Consider the following 20,770-nt stretch of genomic DNA (forward strand, 5'->3'; position numbering starts at 1 on the left):
ACTGGCTGGAGTCATACCTAGCACAAAGGAAGATGGTTGTGGTGGTTGGAGGTCAATCATCACAGCCCCAGGACATTGCTGCAGTAGTTCCTCAGGGCAGTGTCCTAGGCCCAACCATCTTCAGCTGCTTCATCAATGACCTTCCCTCCATCATAAGGTCAGACGTGGGGATGTTCGCTGGTGACTGCACAGTGTTCAGTGCCATTCGCAACTCCTCAGATAATGAAACAGTCCATGCCCGCACGAAGCAAGACCTGGACGACATTCAGTCTTGGGCTGATAAGTAACAACTAACATTCGCGCCACAGAAGTGCCCGGCAATGACTATCACCAACAAGCAAGCGTCTAATCACTGCCCCTTGGCATTCAATGGCATTACCCTCACCAAATCCCCCACCATCAATATATCACCATTGATCAGAAACTTAACTGAACCAGCCACATAAATACTGTAGCAACAAAAGTTGGTCAGAGGCTGGGTATTCTGTGGTGAGTGTCTCACCTCCTGACTCCCCAAAGTCTTTCCACCATCTACAAGGCACAAGTCAGAAGTGGATGGAATACTCTCCACTTGCCTGGATGAGTGCAGCTCCAACAACACTCAAGAAGCTCGACACCATCCAGGACAAAGCAGCCCGCTTGATTGGCACCCCATCCACCACCTTAAACATTCACTCCCTCCACCACCGCCGTACTGTGGCTGCAGTGTGTACCATCTACAAGATGCACTGCAGCAACTCGCCAAGGCGTCGTTGGCAGCACCTCCCAAACTCGCGACTTCTTCCACCTAGAAGGACAAGGGCAGCAGGTGCATGGGAACACCACCACCTCCAAGTTCCCCTCCAAGTCCCACAACATCCTGGTGGGGTACCCCAGAGATCAGTGCTTGGGCCTTAGCTATTCACAATCTATATCAATGACTTAGATGAGAGGACCCGAGTGTAATGTATCCAAGTTTGCTGATGATATAAAGTTAGGTAGGAAAGTAAGTTGTGAGGACACAAAGAGGCTACAATGAGATATAGAGAGGTTGAGTGAGTGGGCAATAATATGGCAGATGGAATATAATGTGGAGAGTGGTAGGGAAAAATAGAAAAGCAGAATATTTTTTAAATGGAGTGAGACTGGGAAATATTGGTATTGAGGGACCTGGATGTCCTTGTGCATGAATCATAGAAAGTTAACATGCAGGTATAGCAGGCAATTAGGAAAGCAAATGGTATGTTAGCCTTTATTACAAAGGGATTGGAGTATAAGAGTAAAGAAGTCTTACTACAATTATATAAGGCCTTGGTATAACCACACCTGGAGTACTATGTACAGTTTTGGTCTCCTTACCGAAGAAAGGATATATTTGCCTTAGAGGGGGAGCGCAACAAAGGTTCACTAGTCTGATTCCTGGGGCAAGGGGATTGTCTTATGAGGCGAGATTGAGTCGACTGGGCTATATTCCCTAGAGTTTAGAAGAATAAGAGGTGATCTCATTGAAATTCTTAAGGGGCTGGACAGGGTAAATGCCGAGAGGATGTTTCCACTGGCTGGGGAGTCTAGAACTAGGGGTCACAGTCTCAGAATAAGGGGTCGGCCATTTCGGACTGAGATGAGGAGAAATTTCTTCACTCAGAGGGTGGTGAATCTTTGGAATTCTCTACCCCAGAGGGCTGTGGCGGCTCAGTCGTTCAGTATATTCAAGACAGAAATCGATAGATTTTTGGGAACTATGGGAATTAAGTGATATGGGGATAGGGCAGGAAAGTGGAGTTGAGGTAGAAGATCAGCCAGAATCTTATTGAATGATGGAGCAGGCTCAAAGGGCCAAATGGCCTACTCCTGCTTCTATTTCTTATGTTCTTACAGCATAACACACGATGATGGGCTGGATTTTGCAGTCAGCCGCGCCGTTCATTACGGTTGCCCATTGACTTTTGATGGGCTTTTGCACTGGAAGTTACTGTCAGCCAATGATCCAAAATAGGCAGCGCCCTCTACAGGGTATGTGGGACCTGTCTGAACAGGGCAAGCAACTATGTATCTCCTTAACCAATCAGATTGAAGAATCGTTAATGAGCAGCGCAAAGTCTGAACTAGGATGTGTAAGTTAGAATAGTGAATTCAATGTCAAATCAGGTACAGGAAGCAAAATAAAGAAAGAATGATTGTCTATTTTATCTTGCTCTCTTAATAACAAAGAAAAAGTAAAAAAAATATACATTTTTAAATCTCCAACAATTTGAAGGAAAGGGACTCCACACTTGTAAATATTAATTTTCAGCGGCAAAGAGTGGCAGTAGTGAAGACTTATCACACTGTCAATAGGGTACTTACACTAGAAAGGACAAGCTCCAACTTTTTCTGGCAAGTTTAGTCCATATCTATGAGGTAAGTACAGGAACTTCAAGCTGTTCAGTGTATTTGAATGGTGAATCAGATGGCATGATACCAGTATAGTGCAGATTTTGGAGGAGCAGGGCATCTCATACAGTAACTTCCGCATTTAACTGTGCATGTGGGGTCACCGAAAGTTGCTGTATGATTTCCAGATAAGTAACGGTAAGCACCATTAGCCTCACCGTTATTTCTACCGCAAAATTCGGCCCGAAAAGCAGAGTCCATCACTTAGCAAAATGCTAAGTAAAATGTTATTGCAACAGTGCACATTGTTCCCAACAGGGACTACATTCCTCAGAGCCTGTGAACGCAGTATACTGCTGTAATAATATTCTATCAGTTTGTGCTAATACTGAGAGCAGTGACATTGGTTTGCACCCATACCACACCCTCACAAATCTCCTCAGTGTAGGAAGCAACAACTGGCTTGATATGTAGCACAATTAACAGATTATTTTTTTTTAAATAAAGCAGATTAAGTTTAACAAAAGCAAAATACTGCAGATGCTGGCAATCTGAAACAAACCCAGAAAATGCTGGAAACACTCAGCAGGTCAGGCAATGTCTGTAGGAGGGAGAAACAGGGTTAATGTATACAAATTTGAGTGGTTTCATTACTGTACTAACACCAATGGAACCACTCAAAGTTATATTTACAGGAAACTTTCGTTTAAACGGAGGTTAAATGTCCGGAACGCTCTATCCACCAGCAAAATTCAGGAGTCGGTTCAGATAAGTTTTTTACTTTTCGTTGCTTTTTTTCTCCAGTCGTGGCTCTGCAAGCGTCCAGCTGAAGCTGTTGCTTAGCTACAGAGACGCTTGCAAGCTGCGCCGACTGTTTTGAAGCTGTTGCTAAGCAACAGGGTTTGTTGCTTCAGACTGAGCTCAGAAGCTCTGTATGTTTTAACATTAGCGCTCGTTTCTCCGGCAGTGTTGATCGACCAGCACCAGCTCGGTCCCGTCAGTGCTGGATACCAGAAAGTTTCCTGTATTGTAGAATAATGCTGTGCTCAATCACACCCAGCACTCAAATACATTGGTTTCAAGTGGCAAGGGCCAGGAGAAGACACTTACCCATTTTTATCTTTTGCTTTCCACCAATGCACATCACATTTCTGTAACAGGACATATTCTTCACCCTTAACTAGACTCAGATCGTGAGTCTCTAATGCTTCAAAGTCATACATTGCTAGAACTATCTCCTCCTCCTCCTCCTCCTCCTCCTCATCTTCATCTCGTGGGAGGGGTGATGGAGGCTTATGAATAGATCCTGGTAGATTGCTACGTAGCTGTTAAATAGGATAAAGAGACAAACAGAATACTTAATTAAAAGTAACTTTGATGAATCAGACGTCATCCAAACCTTAATAAAATTATGAAATTAAACCTAATTTATCCAGTCATGTATGTTACATTGGGTTGCCAAGTATTTTTAGATAAAATATTTAAGGCATGAAGGTGCTTAGGCCTGTCTAGTCAGTTATGATTTGTGCTAAAGAAGCCTCCGAGGTGGCCAAGTTGGGGTCTTAAGCTGTAACGCCGGTTTAGACCGGTGTTTAGCGCAAGACACCATCTTGGTAAAGGAGTTGAAGCTTGCACGAGGAAGGGCCACCCGGAGGATCGTTAAGCAGCTGATTGCCACTTAAATTGCCTGCTAGCGCTCATTGAGGCAGCTGCACGGCATTTTGGTGGCTAGTGCTTGACCGAACGCCCTCTCCGAACAGCAACCAGCTGATTGGGTGTAAACTAGTTGTTGGAGGATTTCGAGTGCTGTTCACTTGCTGCTGGAGGTTTGAAGAGGACTTTTGAAACACCTTGAGAGACTTTCTGGGGCATTTTGTCAAGGCTTCACCAACATGCTATCAATATTTATTCTGGAAATTCTCCTAAAAAGGATTAAGTGCTGTGCCACTAAACCTTATAGAAGTCACCAGGAGAAAGGGAGTGCTTGGGCATGGGCATCTTGCTAGGGTCCACCTTGGTCTGCTAAAGGAATGGGGTGAAATGAGGCCAGGCAGAGCAGCACCAGCTGCTGCAGGAGAGAGCGACAGGAGGACAAGATGGACTCCTTCCCCGCTATGGGTACATGACATCCCTCCTCCTCTGGACCCCCTCCACCAAAGTCTCTGTAATAGCTCTCCTCAGAATACAGTGCTTTTAAACATGCATTGCTTATTCAAGCATCCCTTCTTAGGTTCAGCAAATCATGTCATCTCTGTGAGGACAGTACTCTCATACTCCAAACATAAGTTGGCCTGCAAGAGATGCTAAAACCATTTTGCTCAATGACAGCAAATGATTAATGAGCTGATATTTAGTTCTCATTACTAACGGCTATTAGAAATATTATTTACACTACAGCAATAGAATATTGATAAAGTGATGCATACAATAGTGAATTAACAAGTAGACTTAGTGTTTTTTTGTAATTTCTTACCACATCATCTGGTGTTGGTGGAAGTGGTTTTCGAGTAACTAAAAAGAAAAAATATTGCTTTCAACAGATAAAGTACTTTGCAATCTCCAACACAAATTTATAAAAAATCTAACTCAGGAACATATTTAACCATAGTCAAAATAATTTGGTTCATAGATTGATGAAAGTTTCTAAAGTCAAGGCTTGATGTAGCTATCAATAAAACTCCCATTCAACATACCCACCTCCAAATTTCAATCCAAGACTTATAACCTGATCAAGAGGTTTGACTCATTATTAGATAAAAGAGGCCTGAAACACTAAAAATACACAGGTGCCCTGCTGAAGTATCAATTGTGCTGACAGAATTTTTGTTTGGATGTTTAGGCCAATATTTGCTTAGCCGACATCAACATTGGCAGCTGCATTTACCCACAAACAATAGTGACTACATTTAAAAAAGGAATTCACTGGACGGAAAGCATTTTGGGATATCCTGAGGTCAAAAAGGCACATTACGGAGTAGAAATTGGACCTCAATGAGACGAGGCCCAGTTTTACCCCAAAGATGCATGATAAAGGTCCTACCCGAAATTGGGCCATTTTTTCAGATGTCCCTGGCAGCCACATGTATGTAAATGATGGGCCGTGTGCCAGTTTTCGGTCCCCTTACAGAAATTGGGAAGCGACGAGCGAGGCAGGCATCAGGCCTGCCCTGCTCAGGATTCTTCAATGGCTGCTGCGGCCTAAGCAGACACCACCAACTAAAGCCGAGTTCTTTGAGCAGGATTGCTCCCCCAACTCTACAGACTTAACGATTGCTGCCCCCCACCACGCCACCACCCCCCACCCCCGCCACCCCGTTATCCACACCAGCCTGCTCCTGGGACTTGCCTTCGAGCTGCTGCCGGCGAGGCAAGTGGTCTGATATTCTTCTAAATAAATGCACAAGCTGCCCGTAGCAAGACAGGTGCCAGCAGCTTGCACCCAAAAATTTTGAATGAGGCCAGAGGTCAATTGCGAGCCAGCTTCGGGCCTCCTGATCAGGCACGCTCTGCCACCGCAGCACCGGTTCTGGGCCCAGAAAAGGGCACAGACAAATTGGGGTTAAAATTACATCAGAAACCATGAGAAAAATGAGTAGCTGAACCCCAATGTGGGACTGCAGCTTTGCAATTACCCAATGGTATTATAAAAATAACACATATTGGTAAATTTTCTAAGAGTGGTTTTATTCAATGTAACACCACCCACCAACAAATATAAATCAGTGCCTATTCAGTTAGACGTACACAAATGAAATTATGAAGCGATACCAATTTCTGAATAAGAGGCAGTTTTAACAACATACATAATTCAAAAATTACCAATATAATTTCCTTAACTTAATACGTCTTTATACTCAGAAACATTTCCTTTGTCAGAAATAAGAAATGCAATACTTACGATCACCAAAGAGGTGATATTCCTCACAGCCTGGAGCAAGTTTATCTGCTTGTCTACAGCATTGCCATGCTCCATCTGCCCAGAAATTTGGGTGATATTTTGGCAATATTAAGTCATTATTTCTTATTTCTAATTTTAAAAGAAAAAAGGTATAAATTAACCTCTAAGAATGATGATCACTGATTTAACTACAATCTCAGTTAATGAAAATAGCTCCTAATTTGAGCACAATCCACTCTGACCTTGTTGTCTAAATTTCTGAAGCAGACTGAATGCATGCTTAAAAGCCAATTGTTTAAATTTAGAAGTTGAAATTGAAAGCATGAGATTCTTAATTAAGCTGCAACCTGAAAGAGCAAATCCAACCATCAACATCTCTTTATAAAAACTATTATTTTTAATGATATTTTGTTTATTTCTATACTTCCATTGATTTTTAAAATATATTATTGTTTAAACAGTGATTGCTGATAACTTTGAATTGGCATGAGTCCAACTGCAGGAAGCAGCTAAGTCGATATCCATAGTCAAAGAAGCATTTTGAGGTTGTAAATAATTATGTTAATTTGGCTTAATCACACCATCTGGTTCAGTAACTCATCCATAACTCTTTTGCTATTGCATAGATCTATGGTAGGAGTGACAGCTTCTGATGTGCAGGTCTTGCACAGCTCAATGGAAATCAAAACTAAACTTGCCAGAATTTACTTACACTAGTAAATTTAGCAGGGTTTTATCAGGACAGTGGCTATGAAGATTCTATTCTCTGTTTCTCTCTCCACAGATGTTGCCTGACCTGCTGTGTATTTCCAGCATTTTCTGTTTTTATTTCAGATTTCCAGCATCCTCAGAATTTTGCTTTTGTGTTAGAGTAGTTAGGCTGTTAGTCTTCTTGGGTTGGGAATGACATGTGACACTGGGGAGAGGGGAAGTGAAACAATGAAGGGAGAAAAATGCATACATTGAAAGCATATGGGTCATCCTAACCAAGCCTGATGCAGGCAACTTTCCCACGTGAATATTCAGAAGATGTTGCAAGACAAACAGAATGGAATCTTCACAGCCACTGTCCTGATGAAACCCTGGTAAATTTACTTTTTTAGGTTATAACTGGATGTCCTGTGGTCGTGAAAGGCGCTATATAAATGAGACCCACACATCAGGTACCAGAGCTACTGCCATGTGTCTTTGCACTGATGATGTTATCAGCACTGAAATTTTACAAAAGTAAATCACATGGAGCAAGAAAAGACCAGTAGGCCCACCAAGTCTACTCCTTCCACAGACCATATATAATCAGTTGCATCAAAGATGCTACTCAACCAATGTAATTTTCTCAGAAAAAGTTCCACAAAGTTCTCATTGGCCAAGCTATAACATTAAATAAAATAAACAGCAAAAATGAAAACAGCTCCCCGAATCGTTCAGTGGTTAAATGCACTCTGTTCAGTGGTATTGAACGATACACAGAAGGTCCCAGGTTTCTTCCCTAATCTACTGAGGAAACAGTAGAGTTACTGCTATTGATTTCAGTGCCTGAAAAAAGACTTGCATTTATATAGCGCCTTTCACGACCACAGGACATCCCAAAGCGCTTCACAGCCAATTAAGTACTTTTTGAAGCGTAGTCACTGTTGTAATGAGGCTAGCCATGCAACACGGTACGGAGGGGGAAGGGGATTAGAGTCAAGATCTTTGCTTTTCGCCGTTATTTGGAACCTGACTTGGATAGAAAACTGGTTGTAAGACAGGAAGCAAAGAGTTGGAATAAACGGGTCTTTTTCCGAGTGGAAGGCAATGACTAGTGGGGTACTGCAGGGATCGGTGCTAGGACCCCAGTTATTCACAATATATATTGATGATCTAGACGAGGGAACTAGATGTGTTGGCCCAGAAATTCGGGTCTCCACGGGTGAGTACGCACGGGGTACGCACCCGTAGGCCCAATGGAAGTGCCGATTTCCTGCATGCACTGCGCATGTGTGGGAAACCGGCACTTCTGTTCCCCTGAATGAAGGGGTTCAGAGGTCGAACAAGTGTGCGGGAGAGGCTGCGCGTGCGCATCAAACTTAGGTTTTATTTTACAGGTTTTCCTGGGAGGGTAAGTCTGCAGAAGTTAGACATGTAAAAAGCAGGCGTAAGGCCTGTTTTTTACAAGGTAACTGGTGAATTAATTAAAATTAAAACATTTTTTCCACAGGTTTATTATTTTTAAATACTTTAAAGCAAGGTAAGTTTATTTTTAGCCCCATTAGAAAATAAAATCACTTTTTTCAAAAATTTAAATTATTGTTTAAAATAGCTATTTCATGTAATTTATAGTTTATTTAAAATATGTGATTTAAAAAAAAAATTATTTGAAGATTTAGTGCTATTTTGGGGTCGTAGTAGTTATAAGTTTTGACAGCTCTTCCTGTAAATCTTATGAATGGAGCATTCCCTGCTCCGATTGGCTCTCCATGGCCCACGTGATCCCAGGGGACGCATCGAACTAACTGCGCCCCCTGGGATACGTAAGCACTGCGTGCCGGCAGCTGGTCCAGGCCCCGGATCGGAATTCCACGCGGGCCCACAGCTCAACGGCCGGCGCGCAAGGTAAGTGCAGGTCGGGGGCTTACACCCGCGGGAAGCCCCCGACCCGAATTTCTGGGCCAATATCTCCAAGTTTGCAGATGACACAAAGCTGGGTGGGCGTGTGTGCTGTGAGGAGGATGCAGAGAAACTCCAGTACGATTTGGACAGGTTGGGCGATTGGGCAGATGCAGTATAATGTGGATAAATGCGAGGTTATCCACTTTGGTGGCAAAAACAGGAAGGCAGATTATTATCTGAATGGCAATAGATTGGGAGAAGGGGAAGTGCAACGAGACCTAGGTGTCCTTGTGCACCAGTCGCTGAAGGTAAGCATGCAGGTGCAGCAGGCGGTTAAGAAGGCAAATGGTATTCTGGCCTTCATAGCGAGAGGATTTGAATACAGGAGCAAGGATGTTTTGCTGCAGTTGTATAGGGCCTTGGTGAGACCACACCTTGAGTATTGTGTGCAGTTTTGGTTGCCTTATCTGAGGAAGGATGTTCTTGCCATGGAGGGAGTGCAGCGACGATTCACCAGACTGATACCTGGGATGGCAGGAATTACGTATGAAGAGAGATTGGGTCAATTAGGCTTATATTCGCTGGAGTTTAGAAGAATGAGAGGGGATCTCATTGAAACTTATAAAATTCTAACAGGACTAGACAGACTAGATGCAGGAAGGCTGTTCCCGATAGCGGGGGAGTCCAGAACCAGGGGTCACAGTCTAAGGATAAGGGATAGGCCATTTAGGACTGAGATGAGGAGGAATTTCTTCACCCAGAGAGTGGTGAACCTGTGGAATTCTCTACCACAGAAGACAGTTGAGGCCAATTCATTAAATATATTCAAGAAGGAGTTAGATATATTTCTTAAGGCTAATGGGATCCAGGGATATGGGGAGAAAGCAGGGTCAGGGTATTGAATTTGGATGATCAGCCATGATCGCACTGAATGGCGGAGCAGGGTCAAGGGGCCGAATGGCCTACTCCTGCTCCTATCTTCTATGTTTCTACCTCTTCTGAATATTCATGTGGGAAAGTTGCTTGCATCAGGCTTGATTAGGATGACCCATATGCTTTCAATGTATGCATTTTTCTCCCTTCATTGTTTCACTTCCCCTCTCCCCAGTGTCACATGTCATTCCCAACCCAAGACTAACTGCCTAACTACTCTAACACAAAAGCAAAATTCTGAGGATGCTGGAAATCTGAAATAAAAACAGAAAATGCTGGAAATACACAGCAGGTCAGGCAGCATCTGTGGAGAGAAAAACAGAGTTAATGTTTCAGGTCGATGACCCTTCGTCAGAATTTGAAAAAGTTAGAGATGTAACAGATTTTTAAGCAAGTGCAGGGGCAGGGAAAAGGGGGAGTGGAGGAAAGATCAAAAAGGACGGTCTGTGATAGGGTCGAAGGGAGGAGTAATTAAATGACAAAAGGGATGATGGTGCAGGGCAAAAGGAGATGGTAATGTGACAAGTTAAGAAACAAAAGATGGGTCTAGAAGAGGTGTAAATAGGAATGGCAGAATCATCAACAGCTGTCATGTGAAAAAAAATAGGGGCAGAAGTTATGGTCTGAAATTGTTGAACTCGATGTTGATTCCAGAAGGCTGGAAGGTGCCTAATCAAAAGATGAGTTGCTGTTCCTTGAGCTTACGTTGAGCTTCATTGGAACAGTGCAAGAGGCCGAAGATGGAGAGGTCAGAGTGGGAATGGAGCAGAGAATTGAAGTGACAGGCGACCGGAAGCTCGGGGTCATGCTTACGGACTGAACGGCCGTGTTCCACAAAGCGGTCACCCAATCTGCATTTGGTCTCCCCAATTTAGAGGAGACCGCATCGTGAGCAACGAATACAGTATACTGGATTGCAAGAAGTACAAGTAAATCGCTGTTTCACCTGGAAGGAGTGTTTGGGGCCCTAGACAGTGGGAGGTATAAGGGCAGGTGTTTCATCTCCTGCGCTTGCATGGGAAGGTGCCGGGCGAAGGGGAAGGGATGATTGGGGGTGACTGAGGAGTGGACCAGGGTGTCGCGGAGGGAGCAGTCCCTTCGGAACGCTGAAAGGGGAGGGGAAGATGTGTTTGGTGGTGGGATCACGCTGGAGATGGTGAAAATGGCGGAGGATGATCCGTTGAATGTGGAAGCTGGTGGGGTGAAAGGCGAGGACAAGGGGAACCCTATCGTCATTCTGGGAGGGAGGGGAAGGGGTGAGAGCAGAAGTGTGGGAAATAGAACAGGCACAGCCAAGGGCCATGCCAACCACAGTAGAGGGGAATACTCGGTTGAGGAAAAAGGAAGACATATCGGAAGCACTAGTATGGAAGGTGGCATCGACAGAGCAGATGCGTCGGAGATGGAGAAACTGGGAGAGTGGAACAGAGTGCTTACAGGAAACGGAGTGGGAGGAAGTGTAACCCAGGTAGCTGTGGGAGTCAGTGGGCTTATAGTGAATGTCAATACCCTATCCCCAGAAATGGAGACAGAGAAGTCGAGGAAGGGAAGAGAAGGGTCAGAGATGGACCATGCGAAGGTGAGGGAAGGGTGGAAATTGGAACATAAGAAATAGGAGCAGGAGTAGGCCATTTGGCCCTTCGAGCCTGCTCCGCCATTCAATAAGATCATGGCTGATCTTCTACATCATCTCCACTTTCCTGCACTATCCCCATATCCCTTGATTCCTTTAATATTTAAAAATCTATCGATTTCTGTCTTGAATATGCTTAACGACTGAGCCTGCACAGCCCTCTGGGGTAGAGAATTCCAAAGTTTTACTCCTCATCTCAGTCCTGACTGGTCGACCCCTTATTCTGAGACTGTGACCCCTGGTTCTAGGCTCCCCAGCCAGGGGAAACATCCTCCCTGCATCTACCCTGTCAAGCCCTGTAAGAATTTTGAATGTTTCAATGAGATCACCCTTCATTCTTCTAAACACCAGAGAATATAGGCCTAGTCTACTTAATCTCTCCTCATATGACAATCCCCCCATCCCAGGAATCAGTCTGGTGACTAGTGGGGAACCGCAGGGATCGGTCCTCGGACACCAGCTATTCACAATATATATTAATGATCTCCAAGTTTGCAGACGACACAAAGCTGGGTGGGCGTGTGTGCTGTGAGGAGGATGCCGAGAAACTCCAGTATGATTTGGACAGGTTGGGTGACTATACTGCATCTGCCCAAACATAGAAACATAGAAGATAGGAGCAGGAGTAGGCCATTCGGCCCCTCGAGCCTGCTCCGCCACCCAATGCGATCATGGCTGATCATCCAAATTCAGTACCCGGTCCCTGCTTTCTCCCCATACCCCTTGATCCCTTTAGCCTTAAGAAATATATCCAACTCCTTGAATATATTTAAGGAATTGGCCTCTACTGCCTTCTGTGGTAGAGAATTCCACAGGTTCACCACTCTCTGGGTGAAGAAATTCCTCCTCATTTCTGTCCTAAATGGCCTACCCCTTATCCTTAGATTGTGACCCCTGGTTCTGGACTCCCCGACCATTGGGAACATCCTTCCTGCATCTAGTCTGTCCAGTCCTGTCAGAATTTTATAAGTTTCAATGAGATCCCCTCTCATTCTTCTAAACTCCAGCGTGTACAAGCCCAATTGACCCAATCTCTCCTCATACGTCATTCCTGCCATCCCAGGTATCAGCCTGGTGAATCTTCGCTGCACTCCTTCCATGGCAAGAACATCCTTCCTCAAGTAAGGCGACCAAAACTGCACACAATACTCCAGATGTGGTCTCACCAAGGCCCTGTACAACTGCAGCAAGACATCCTTGTTCCTGTACTCAAACCCTCTCGCTACAAAAGCCAACATACCATTTGCCTTCTTAACCGCCTGCTGCACCTGCATGCTTACTTTCAGCAACTGGTGCACAAGGACACCCAGGTCTCGTTGCACTTTCCCTTCTCCCAATCTATTGCCATTCAGATAATAATCTGCCTTCCTGTTTTTGCCACCAAAGTGGATAACCTCACATTTATCCACGTTATATTGCATCTGCCATGCTTCTGCCCAATCACCCAACCTGTCCAAATCATCCTGGAGTTTCTCGGCATCCTCCTCACAGCACACACGCCCACCCAGCTTTGTGTCGTCTGCAAATTTGGAGATATTACATCTCGTTCCCTTGTCTAGATCATTAATATATATTGTGAATAGCTGGGGTCCAAGGACCAATCCCTGTGGTACCCCACTAGTCACTGCCTGCCACTCGGAAACAGACCCGTTTATTCCAACTCTTTGCTTTCTGTCTGCCAACCAGTTCTCTATCCAAGTCAATACCTTGCCCCCAATCCCATGTGCCTTAACTTTACACGCTAATCTCTTATGCGGGGCCTTATCGAAAGCCTTCTGAAAGTCCAAATACACCACATCCACTGGTTCTCCCTTATCTATTTTACCAGTTACATCCTCAAAAAATTCCAGCAGATTAGTCAAGCACGATTTACCTTTTGTAAATCCATGTTGACTTTGTTTGATCCTCTCACTGTTTTCCAAGTGCTCTGCTATTACATCTTTTGTAATGGACTCTAGCATTTTCCCCACTACCGATGTCAGTCTGTAATGTGGAGGTTTACCGGTCTGTAAATGCGAGGTTATCCACTTTGGTGGCAAAAACAGGAAGGCAGATTATCTGAACGGCAATGGATTGGGAGAAGGGGAAGTGCAACGAGACCTGGGTGTCCTTGTGCACCAGTCGCTGAAGGCAAGCATGCAGGTGCAGCAGGCGGTTAAGAAGGCAAATGGTATGTTAGCCTTCGTAGCGAGAGGGTTCGAGTACAGGAACAAGGATTTCTTGCTGCAGTTGTACAGGGCCTTGGTGAGACCACATCTTGAGTATTGTGTGCAGTTTTGGTCGCCTTATCTGAGGAAGAATGTTCTTGCCATGGAGGGAGTGCAGCGAAGATTCACCAGACTGATACCTGGGATGGCAGGAATGACGTATGAGGAGAGATTGGGTCGATTAGGCTTATTCTCACTGGAGTTTAGAAGAATGAGAGGGGATCTCATTGAAACATAAAATTCTAACAGGACGAGACAGACTAGATGCAGGAAGGATGTTCCCGATGGTGGGGGAGTCCAGAACCAGGGGTCACACTCAAAGGATAAGGGCTAAGCCATTTAGACCTGAGTTGGGGAAGAATTTCTTTACCCAGAGAGTGGTGAACCTGTGGAATTCTCTACCACAGAAGGCAGTCGAGGCTAATTCATTAAATATATTCAAGAAGGAGTTAGATATATTTCTTAAGGCTAAAGGGATCAAGGGATATGGGGAGAAGGCAGGGACAGGGTACTGAGTTTGGATGATCAGCCATGATCTCATTGAATGGCGGAGCAGGCTCGAGGGGCCGAATGGCCTACTCCTGCTCCTATCTTCTATGTTTCTATGAACCTTCGTTGCACTCCTATGGCAAGTATATCCTTCCTTAGGTAAGGTGACCAAAACTGTACACAATCCTCCAGGTGTGGTCTCACCAGGGCCTTATATAATTGCAGTAAGACGTCTTTACTCTTATACTCAAATCCTCTTGTAATAAAGGCCAACATACCATTTGCTTTCCTAATTGCTTGCTGTACCTGCATGTTAACTTTCAGTGATTCGTGTACAAGGACACTCAGGTCCCTCTGAACGCCAACATTTTCATATCTCTCACTATTTAAAAATACTCTGCTTTTCTATTTTTCCTACCAAAGTGGATAACTTCACATTTCTCCACATGCTATTCCATTTGTCACGTTCTTGCCCACTCACTTAGCTTGTCTATATCCCCTTGAAGCCTCTTTCCGTCCTCCTCACAACTTACATTCCCACCCAACTTTTTATCAGCAGCAAATTTGGATATATTACATTTGATGACCTCATCCAAATCACTGATGTAGATTGTGAATAGCTGATGCCAAGCACTGATCCTTGCGGTACCCCACTAGTTATAGCCTGTCAACCCAAAAATGACCTTTTTATTCCTACTCTGTTTTCTGTCCATTAACCAATCCTCAATCCATGCTAGTATATTACTCCCAATTCCATGAGACCTAATTTTTTTTAATAACCTCGTGTGGCACCTTATCGAATGCCTTCTGAAAATCCAAATACACCACATTCACTGGGTCGCCCTTATCAATTCTGCTAGTTACAACCTCAAAAAACTTAACAGATTTGTCAAACATGATTTCCCTTTCATAAATCTGTGTTGACTCTGCCCAATCCTATTATCATTTTCTAAGTGCCCTGTTACTGCATCCTTAATAATAGATTCTAGCATTTTCCCTACTACTGATGTCAAGCTAACTGATCTGTAGTTCACCATTTTTTCTCTCTCTCTCCTTTCTTAAATAGTGGGGTTACATTTACTACCTTCCAATCCGTGGGAACCGTTTTAGAATCTATGGAATTTTGGAAAATGACACCCAATGCATCCACTATCTCTATAGCCAATTCTTTCAAAACCCTAGGATGTAGGCCATCAGGTCCAGGGGATTTATTGGCTTTCAGTGCCATTAATTTCTCCAGTACTATTTTTTTACTAATACTAATTTCTTTCAGTTCCTCTTTTTCGCTGGAGCCTTTGTTCATTCACCACTATTTCCAGGAAGTTTTTTGCATCTTCTTCCATGAAGACAGAGCAGAAAACGGCATCGGTACAGTCATCAATGTACTGGAAAAAAGAGGTGAGGGAGGGGACCTGAGTAGGACTGAAACAAAGATTGTTCCACATATCCCACGAAAAGGCAGGCATAGCTAGGACACATGCAGGTTCCCACAGCAACACCTTTAGTTTGGAGGAACTGAGTGGAGTTAAAGGAGAAGTTGTTGAATGTGAGAACAAGTTCAGCCAGGAGGGTGGTGGTGGATGGGGACTGGTTGGGCCTCTGTTCAAGGAAGAGGCAGAGCGTCCTCAGGCCGTCCTGGTAGGGGATGGAGGTGTAGAGTGATTGTACGTCCATAGTTAAAAGGAGACAGTTGGTGCCAAGAAACTGGAAACTGTAAAAGTGGCGGAGGGTGTCGGAAGAGTCGCGGATGTAGGTGGAAAGAGACTGGATAAGGGGAGAAATTATAGAGTCGAGATAGGAAGAAATAAGTTCCGTGGGGCAAGAACAGGCTGAAACGATGGGTCTACCAGAGCGGTCTTGTTTGTGGATCTTGGGAAGGAGGTAGAAGTGGGCTGTGCGGGGTTTGGAAACTATGAGGTTGGCGGCTGTGGAGGGAAGATCTCCAGAGGAGATGAGGTCAGTGACAGTCTTGGAAATGATGGTTTGATGTTCAGTAGTGGGATTATGGTCCAGGGGGAGGGAGGAGGCGGAGTAAGAGAGTTGGCATTCAGCCTCCGCAAGGTAGAGGTCGGTTCGCCAAACAACAACAGTGCCACCCTCGTCAGCAGGTTTTATGACAATGTTGGGGTTGGCCTAACCACTCGAATGGCTTTACTAATTCCACAAACTTGATCTAGCTGTTATTAGAAAATGCAAGAGAACAGTTCAGCATGTGTTAATTTTTTTTCTTCCTGCCCTGCAGACATGTTCCTAAGATCTGGTTAGCTACTTCCTCCAGATGACAAATTCAATATGAAGAATCATGGCCATTCAGCTGCTTGCTACTACCTCCTAGTATAATACATCCCAACATCCTTCTGCCACAGTGCCACTTTCCAAACATAGATGAGCCATGTTTCTAAAGTCAGTCATATCAAGAATCTACTCTTCAGCAAATGGGTTCACTAAATTTATTTTCCTAATTTTATACTGGGCACAATAGAACTCTACTAGGACAGCTACTGAATTCAATCAGACCCTACTAAGCAGCTGAAAATTTGAAGGAATTAAAAGGTAAATTGCATGATCCAACAGCCGTAATGGAGAGCTGCACTTGGAGGCACACAGGATTATGGAATTTATCCTTATAATTTCATATCATAACTTTTGGAATTTGAAAATAAACAAAGTTTTATTATTTTCCACCGATTTTATGTAGTTTCATCAAACATCTTCTTCAATTTGATATAAGCAGTCAGGTGGATTAGCAGAAGACAGTTATTATCTATAATTATTACCTTCTTTTAGCTTTTTCACCCACGTGCTTCTGCTATCAGCGGTCGGAGCAAAAACATACAAGGTATTGCAATCGTATATAATCTGGAACAAAAAAAAGTTTAAATTATAATAAGGCAGGAGAATTTGCATCCGGGGGGGGGGGGGGGAGGGACACTACAAATAGTGCTAATATTTGTGCAAAATGATGTAGGAAAGGAAAGGGTCAGCTGCTTTAGTCCTCCAGGTGCATTAATGACAGCTTTAAAATCTCAATGAACTAACCAAGATTGTTATTAGACTGCATAATAGTCCTGTTTAATTTTTTTGTTTATATGCCAATTAGCTGTTGTCAGCTGAGGTAGTGAGTGGGGCACTACAATTAACCTCAGCACTCCAGGACTCCTGATGGGAGTGGACAGGTTTGAAGGTCAGGTGACTGTGATCCCAACAATCAGAACTTCCCTCTTCCATGTGGTTGAATAGTCTGCTGACATTCGCGGTCAAGGTTCACCAATGAATAATAAGGACTTGGACAAGGCACCAGAGAGTAATGGGCACCAATGGAAATGTTCCCCAGTAAGAATTCAACACCTTCACCAAAGGAATGGGAGAGAAGGAAAAACAATTGGCAAAGAAAAAAAAACACTGCAGGTGCAAGGTTTTAAATAAAGAAAAATAAACAGCTCCAAATTGGCTTGCAAAGATAGCCAACATACTGACAGCAAATAATCCAAATGCAATCATAACTCTCAATTCTATGATTATCACTCTGCTGCGCGCGTGCTGAACTATTTTAAAGGAAGCTTTGAAATTTGCATCTTCCCCATGCACACATTCATTCTCATTGGGTGAAATCATCAAATAACTAGTGACAAAATAAAGGCATTCAATAATTCTGTAAATATGAGCAAAATACAGGTGAGAATTTTCAGCTATATTTTGAAGATAGAGTGGGGATAAAATTCAACTTCGGTGGGGGTGCAAAACAGGTGGTGACGGATCAGCCACTCATTGGACATTCCACCCGATTTTCCTTTCCACTGAAATCAATGCATCAGAAGAACCACTGTATCACTTGCATGTTACATAATAACGGCAGAACTGACACACAGCTCTTCTCTCTCCCCAAAGGAAATATAGGGCTAACAAATATTTTTGACGAAAAGGAAACTAGTCTGGATTTTGCAGGGGGTGGGGGGGGGGAGTCAGCGGGCGTGATCAGTGGTGGGTTGGGCGGCAAAGTGTTTTTTTTCCCCCCAGCGGGTCGGGACCACGCTGTGAACCCACCGCCACGCGTCTTTCCCAATGTCGGGTCTGTCAGCGCTGAGCAGACCCGCCACGCAGCAGATGGTTCACAGCAGGGGACCCAATTCAGGTAATTAGTGGCTTGTTTAGACCCACTTAAGAATGAATTTCAGCTCACCTTCTGAATTTGACAGCTCATCCACAGGGTCCATGTTGGTCGTGGACCCCGTCTGTGAAGCTGAGGCGGGAGGTCAGTGGCCATTGAATCAGCTGTTGAGTTCAGAGCTTTAAATGTACAGTAAAAGCTCCGACCTTACAGAGATATCTTCCCTCAGCCACAAACTCTTCCTCGCTGCATTTCCACAACAGATTCACCATGCTGCAAGGCTTTACACAAGTCTCCATCCAGTCTGACCTCACTACCTCTCTCACCATTGACAGATCGCTTCTGTCATCTCAACTTCACCTGCCATCTATTCCATCAGCATGGGTGCCCTTTATACTGTCTCACCTTGGTCCTCAGAATCTGACCACGATCAGCCCCAACACCAGCAGCACCAACAACAACACCAACCTTCTCCACAATCACCTGATACTGCACAGGACACAGGGCAGCAGCACCCGAGCACATTGCTGCCCGAGAGACCAGGGATGGCCTCACTATGGCCAGATTTACGTCACTTGATGCTTACACCCTGGCTGCCACATGATGTGTAAGGTTGGCACCACCTCACACAAACACCATAAAGCATCCCTACAATGCCCAAGCCATTCCTTTCACACTCATCACCATTGCGGGGGGTACCGTTATGTCTCACCATTCACTGCAACTCACTAAGCCACTTCCAAAGGTGCACACAAATCTGTCCAAAAATGTAAAGTGTTCAAAATAAAGGTTTCAATATTTGACAGCACATTAACAGAAACTTCACAGGAACATTGCATAAAACATCCAAGTGTCTACCCTTGTGTATTCTTAGTTGGTATGATTGCATGAGGAGGAGGGTGAGTGCGAGAGGTGGCTAGTGAGATGGGGAAGTGATAATGTAGATAGAGAAGGATGGGTGGAAGTGCAAGGTAAGTTGGCGTGAGTAAAGATGTGCAGGAGTAGGGTAGGGAAGGCAGAGTGATATGGATGTGATGAGAGGCACAGCAGGATGAGGTTGAGTGTGGCTTTGTGCTAATGTTTTGTGTTCTACTGAGATCATTGAAACGTTTGTGGCACTGCACCCAGGTCCTCCTGACCAATCCCTGCTTGTGCTCTCCTCTGCAATGTTCAACCAGGCTGTGTTGATCTCCTGGCGACGTCTTTTCCGTCCATTGGAAGGGAAGAGAACCTCACTGCGTGCTGCGACTTCCTCCATAAGCATATGGAGGGAGTCATGGGAGAGCCTGGGTGCAGCCCTGAGCCTTTGTGCAGTGCTTGTTAGTGTTTCCAGCATCTCAATGCTGTACAACACTGACAGCACAAATGTCAAAATGCTATGGTCCCTTTAAGGAAACCGGCTGATGAAGCGCCATCAATTGACTTCACTAGACCCGCTTCCTCTAATTGGCCGGTAAACGTGCTGGGTGAGCTTAACAAGCCCCATCAAGGGAAATTCATTTCAGAGGCTGGGATGGAGACAGCAGTGGGGTCGAGACCCACCACCGACGTTGTCCGCCACGGACCCGCTGAGGTTCGTAAAATCACGGCCATAATTTTGAAAAAATATAATACAACAGTGCAAAATATTTAAAACCATGACCAAGAAACTAGCCAATAATGAAACACTGTGGATGAATAAAGAGATAAGGGTAAAATTGAAACTGAAGGAAAAGGCATAGACATAGATAATAAAGGAGAGGATGACAAAAGAGGTTAGGAAAGAAGTTAAAAAACAATTAGAAAAGCAAAGCGGAACTACAAAATTAATTATCAAGGAAAATAAACAGAAAGAGTTAAGTATTCTAAAGGCACATAAATAACAGAAGAAAAATCAGGATAGGACCACTAAGGGGTGCACAAGCTAAACTCGCAGTTAATGGCAGCTAAGTTGCAGAAATATTGAATAGTTACTCTGCCTCAGTATTTACCAGGGAGACTAACAAGGTGGGCATGAAATTAGAAGACATCAAAAAAGATATAAAGACATTTAAGATAAAAAGGGGAAAGATAATTGATAAGCTAATCAAACAGAGAGGTTAAAACCCCTGGTCCGGATGGATTGCACCTGCGCATATTAAAAGTTAGTGAAGAGATAGCAAAGCCACTCGTACATATATATAATAACAATTCATTAGAAATGGGATAGTGCCAAATTGGGGGCTGTGGTTAATACAAAGGAAGAATGCGACAAAATACAAGAAGACATGAATAAACTTGCACAATGGGCATTTAATTGGCAAATGAATTTCAATATAGGTAAGTGAGAGAGGTGCATTTTGATAGGGAGAATAAGGAGGCCACACACTGTTGGATAATAAGAGTCTAAATGGGGTAGAGGAGCAAAGGGATCTAGTGGTACAGATACACAAATCACTAGAAGTAGCTACACAGGTTAATAAGGTAAAAAAAAAAACGAGCACTAGTGTTCATTTCTAGAGAGATAGAATTGAAAAGCAGGGAAGTCATTTAAACTTGTATAGAACCTTGGTTAGACTACATTTGGGAGTACTGTGCAC

General features: G+C 44.0%; 1 protein-coding gene across 3 annotated transcripts in view; it reads right to left on the reverse strand.

Moving 5' to 3' along the window:
* The window catches only part of tec (tec protein tyrosine kinase), a 422,823-nt gene that overhangs the window by 291,387 nt on the left and 110,666 nt on the right, over window positions 1-20,770 (reverse strand). For all 3 annotated transcript variants that reach the window (XM_085969866.1, XM_085969857.1, XM_085969875.1), the window contains exons 4-7: window positions 16,882-16,963; window positions 6,251-6,379; window positions 4,826-4,863; window positions 3,463-3,677 (exon numbers count right to left, since the gene is read on the reverse strand). In XM_085969866.1, coding sequence (XP_085825992.1) covers window positions 3,463-3,677; window positions 4,826-4,863; window positions 6,251-6,379; window positions 16,882-16,963 — 464 coding nt within the window. The remainder of the gene's footprint in view (window positions 1-3,462; window positions 3,678-4,825; window positions 4,864-6,250; window positions 6,380-16,881; window positions 16,964-20,770) is intronic.

The sequence above is a fragment of the Somniosus microcephalus genome, chromosome 2, assembly GCF_052327205.1.
Source record: "Somniosus microcephalus isolate GS21.2 chromosome 2, FLI_Smic_1.0, whole genome shotgun sequence".
NCBI lineage: Eukaryota > Metazoa > Chordata > Chondrichthyes > Squaliformes > Somniosidae > Somniosus > Somniosus microcephalus.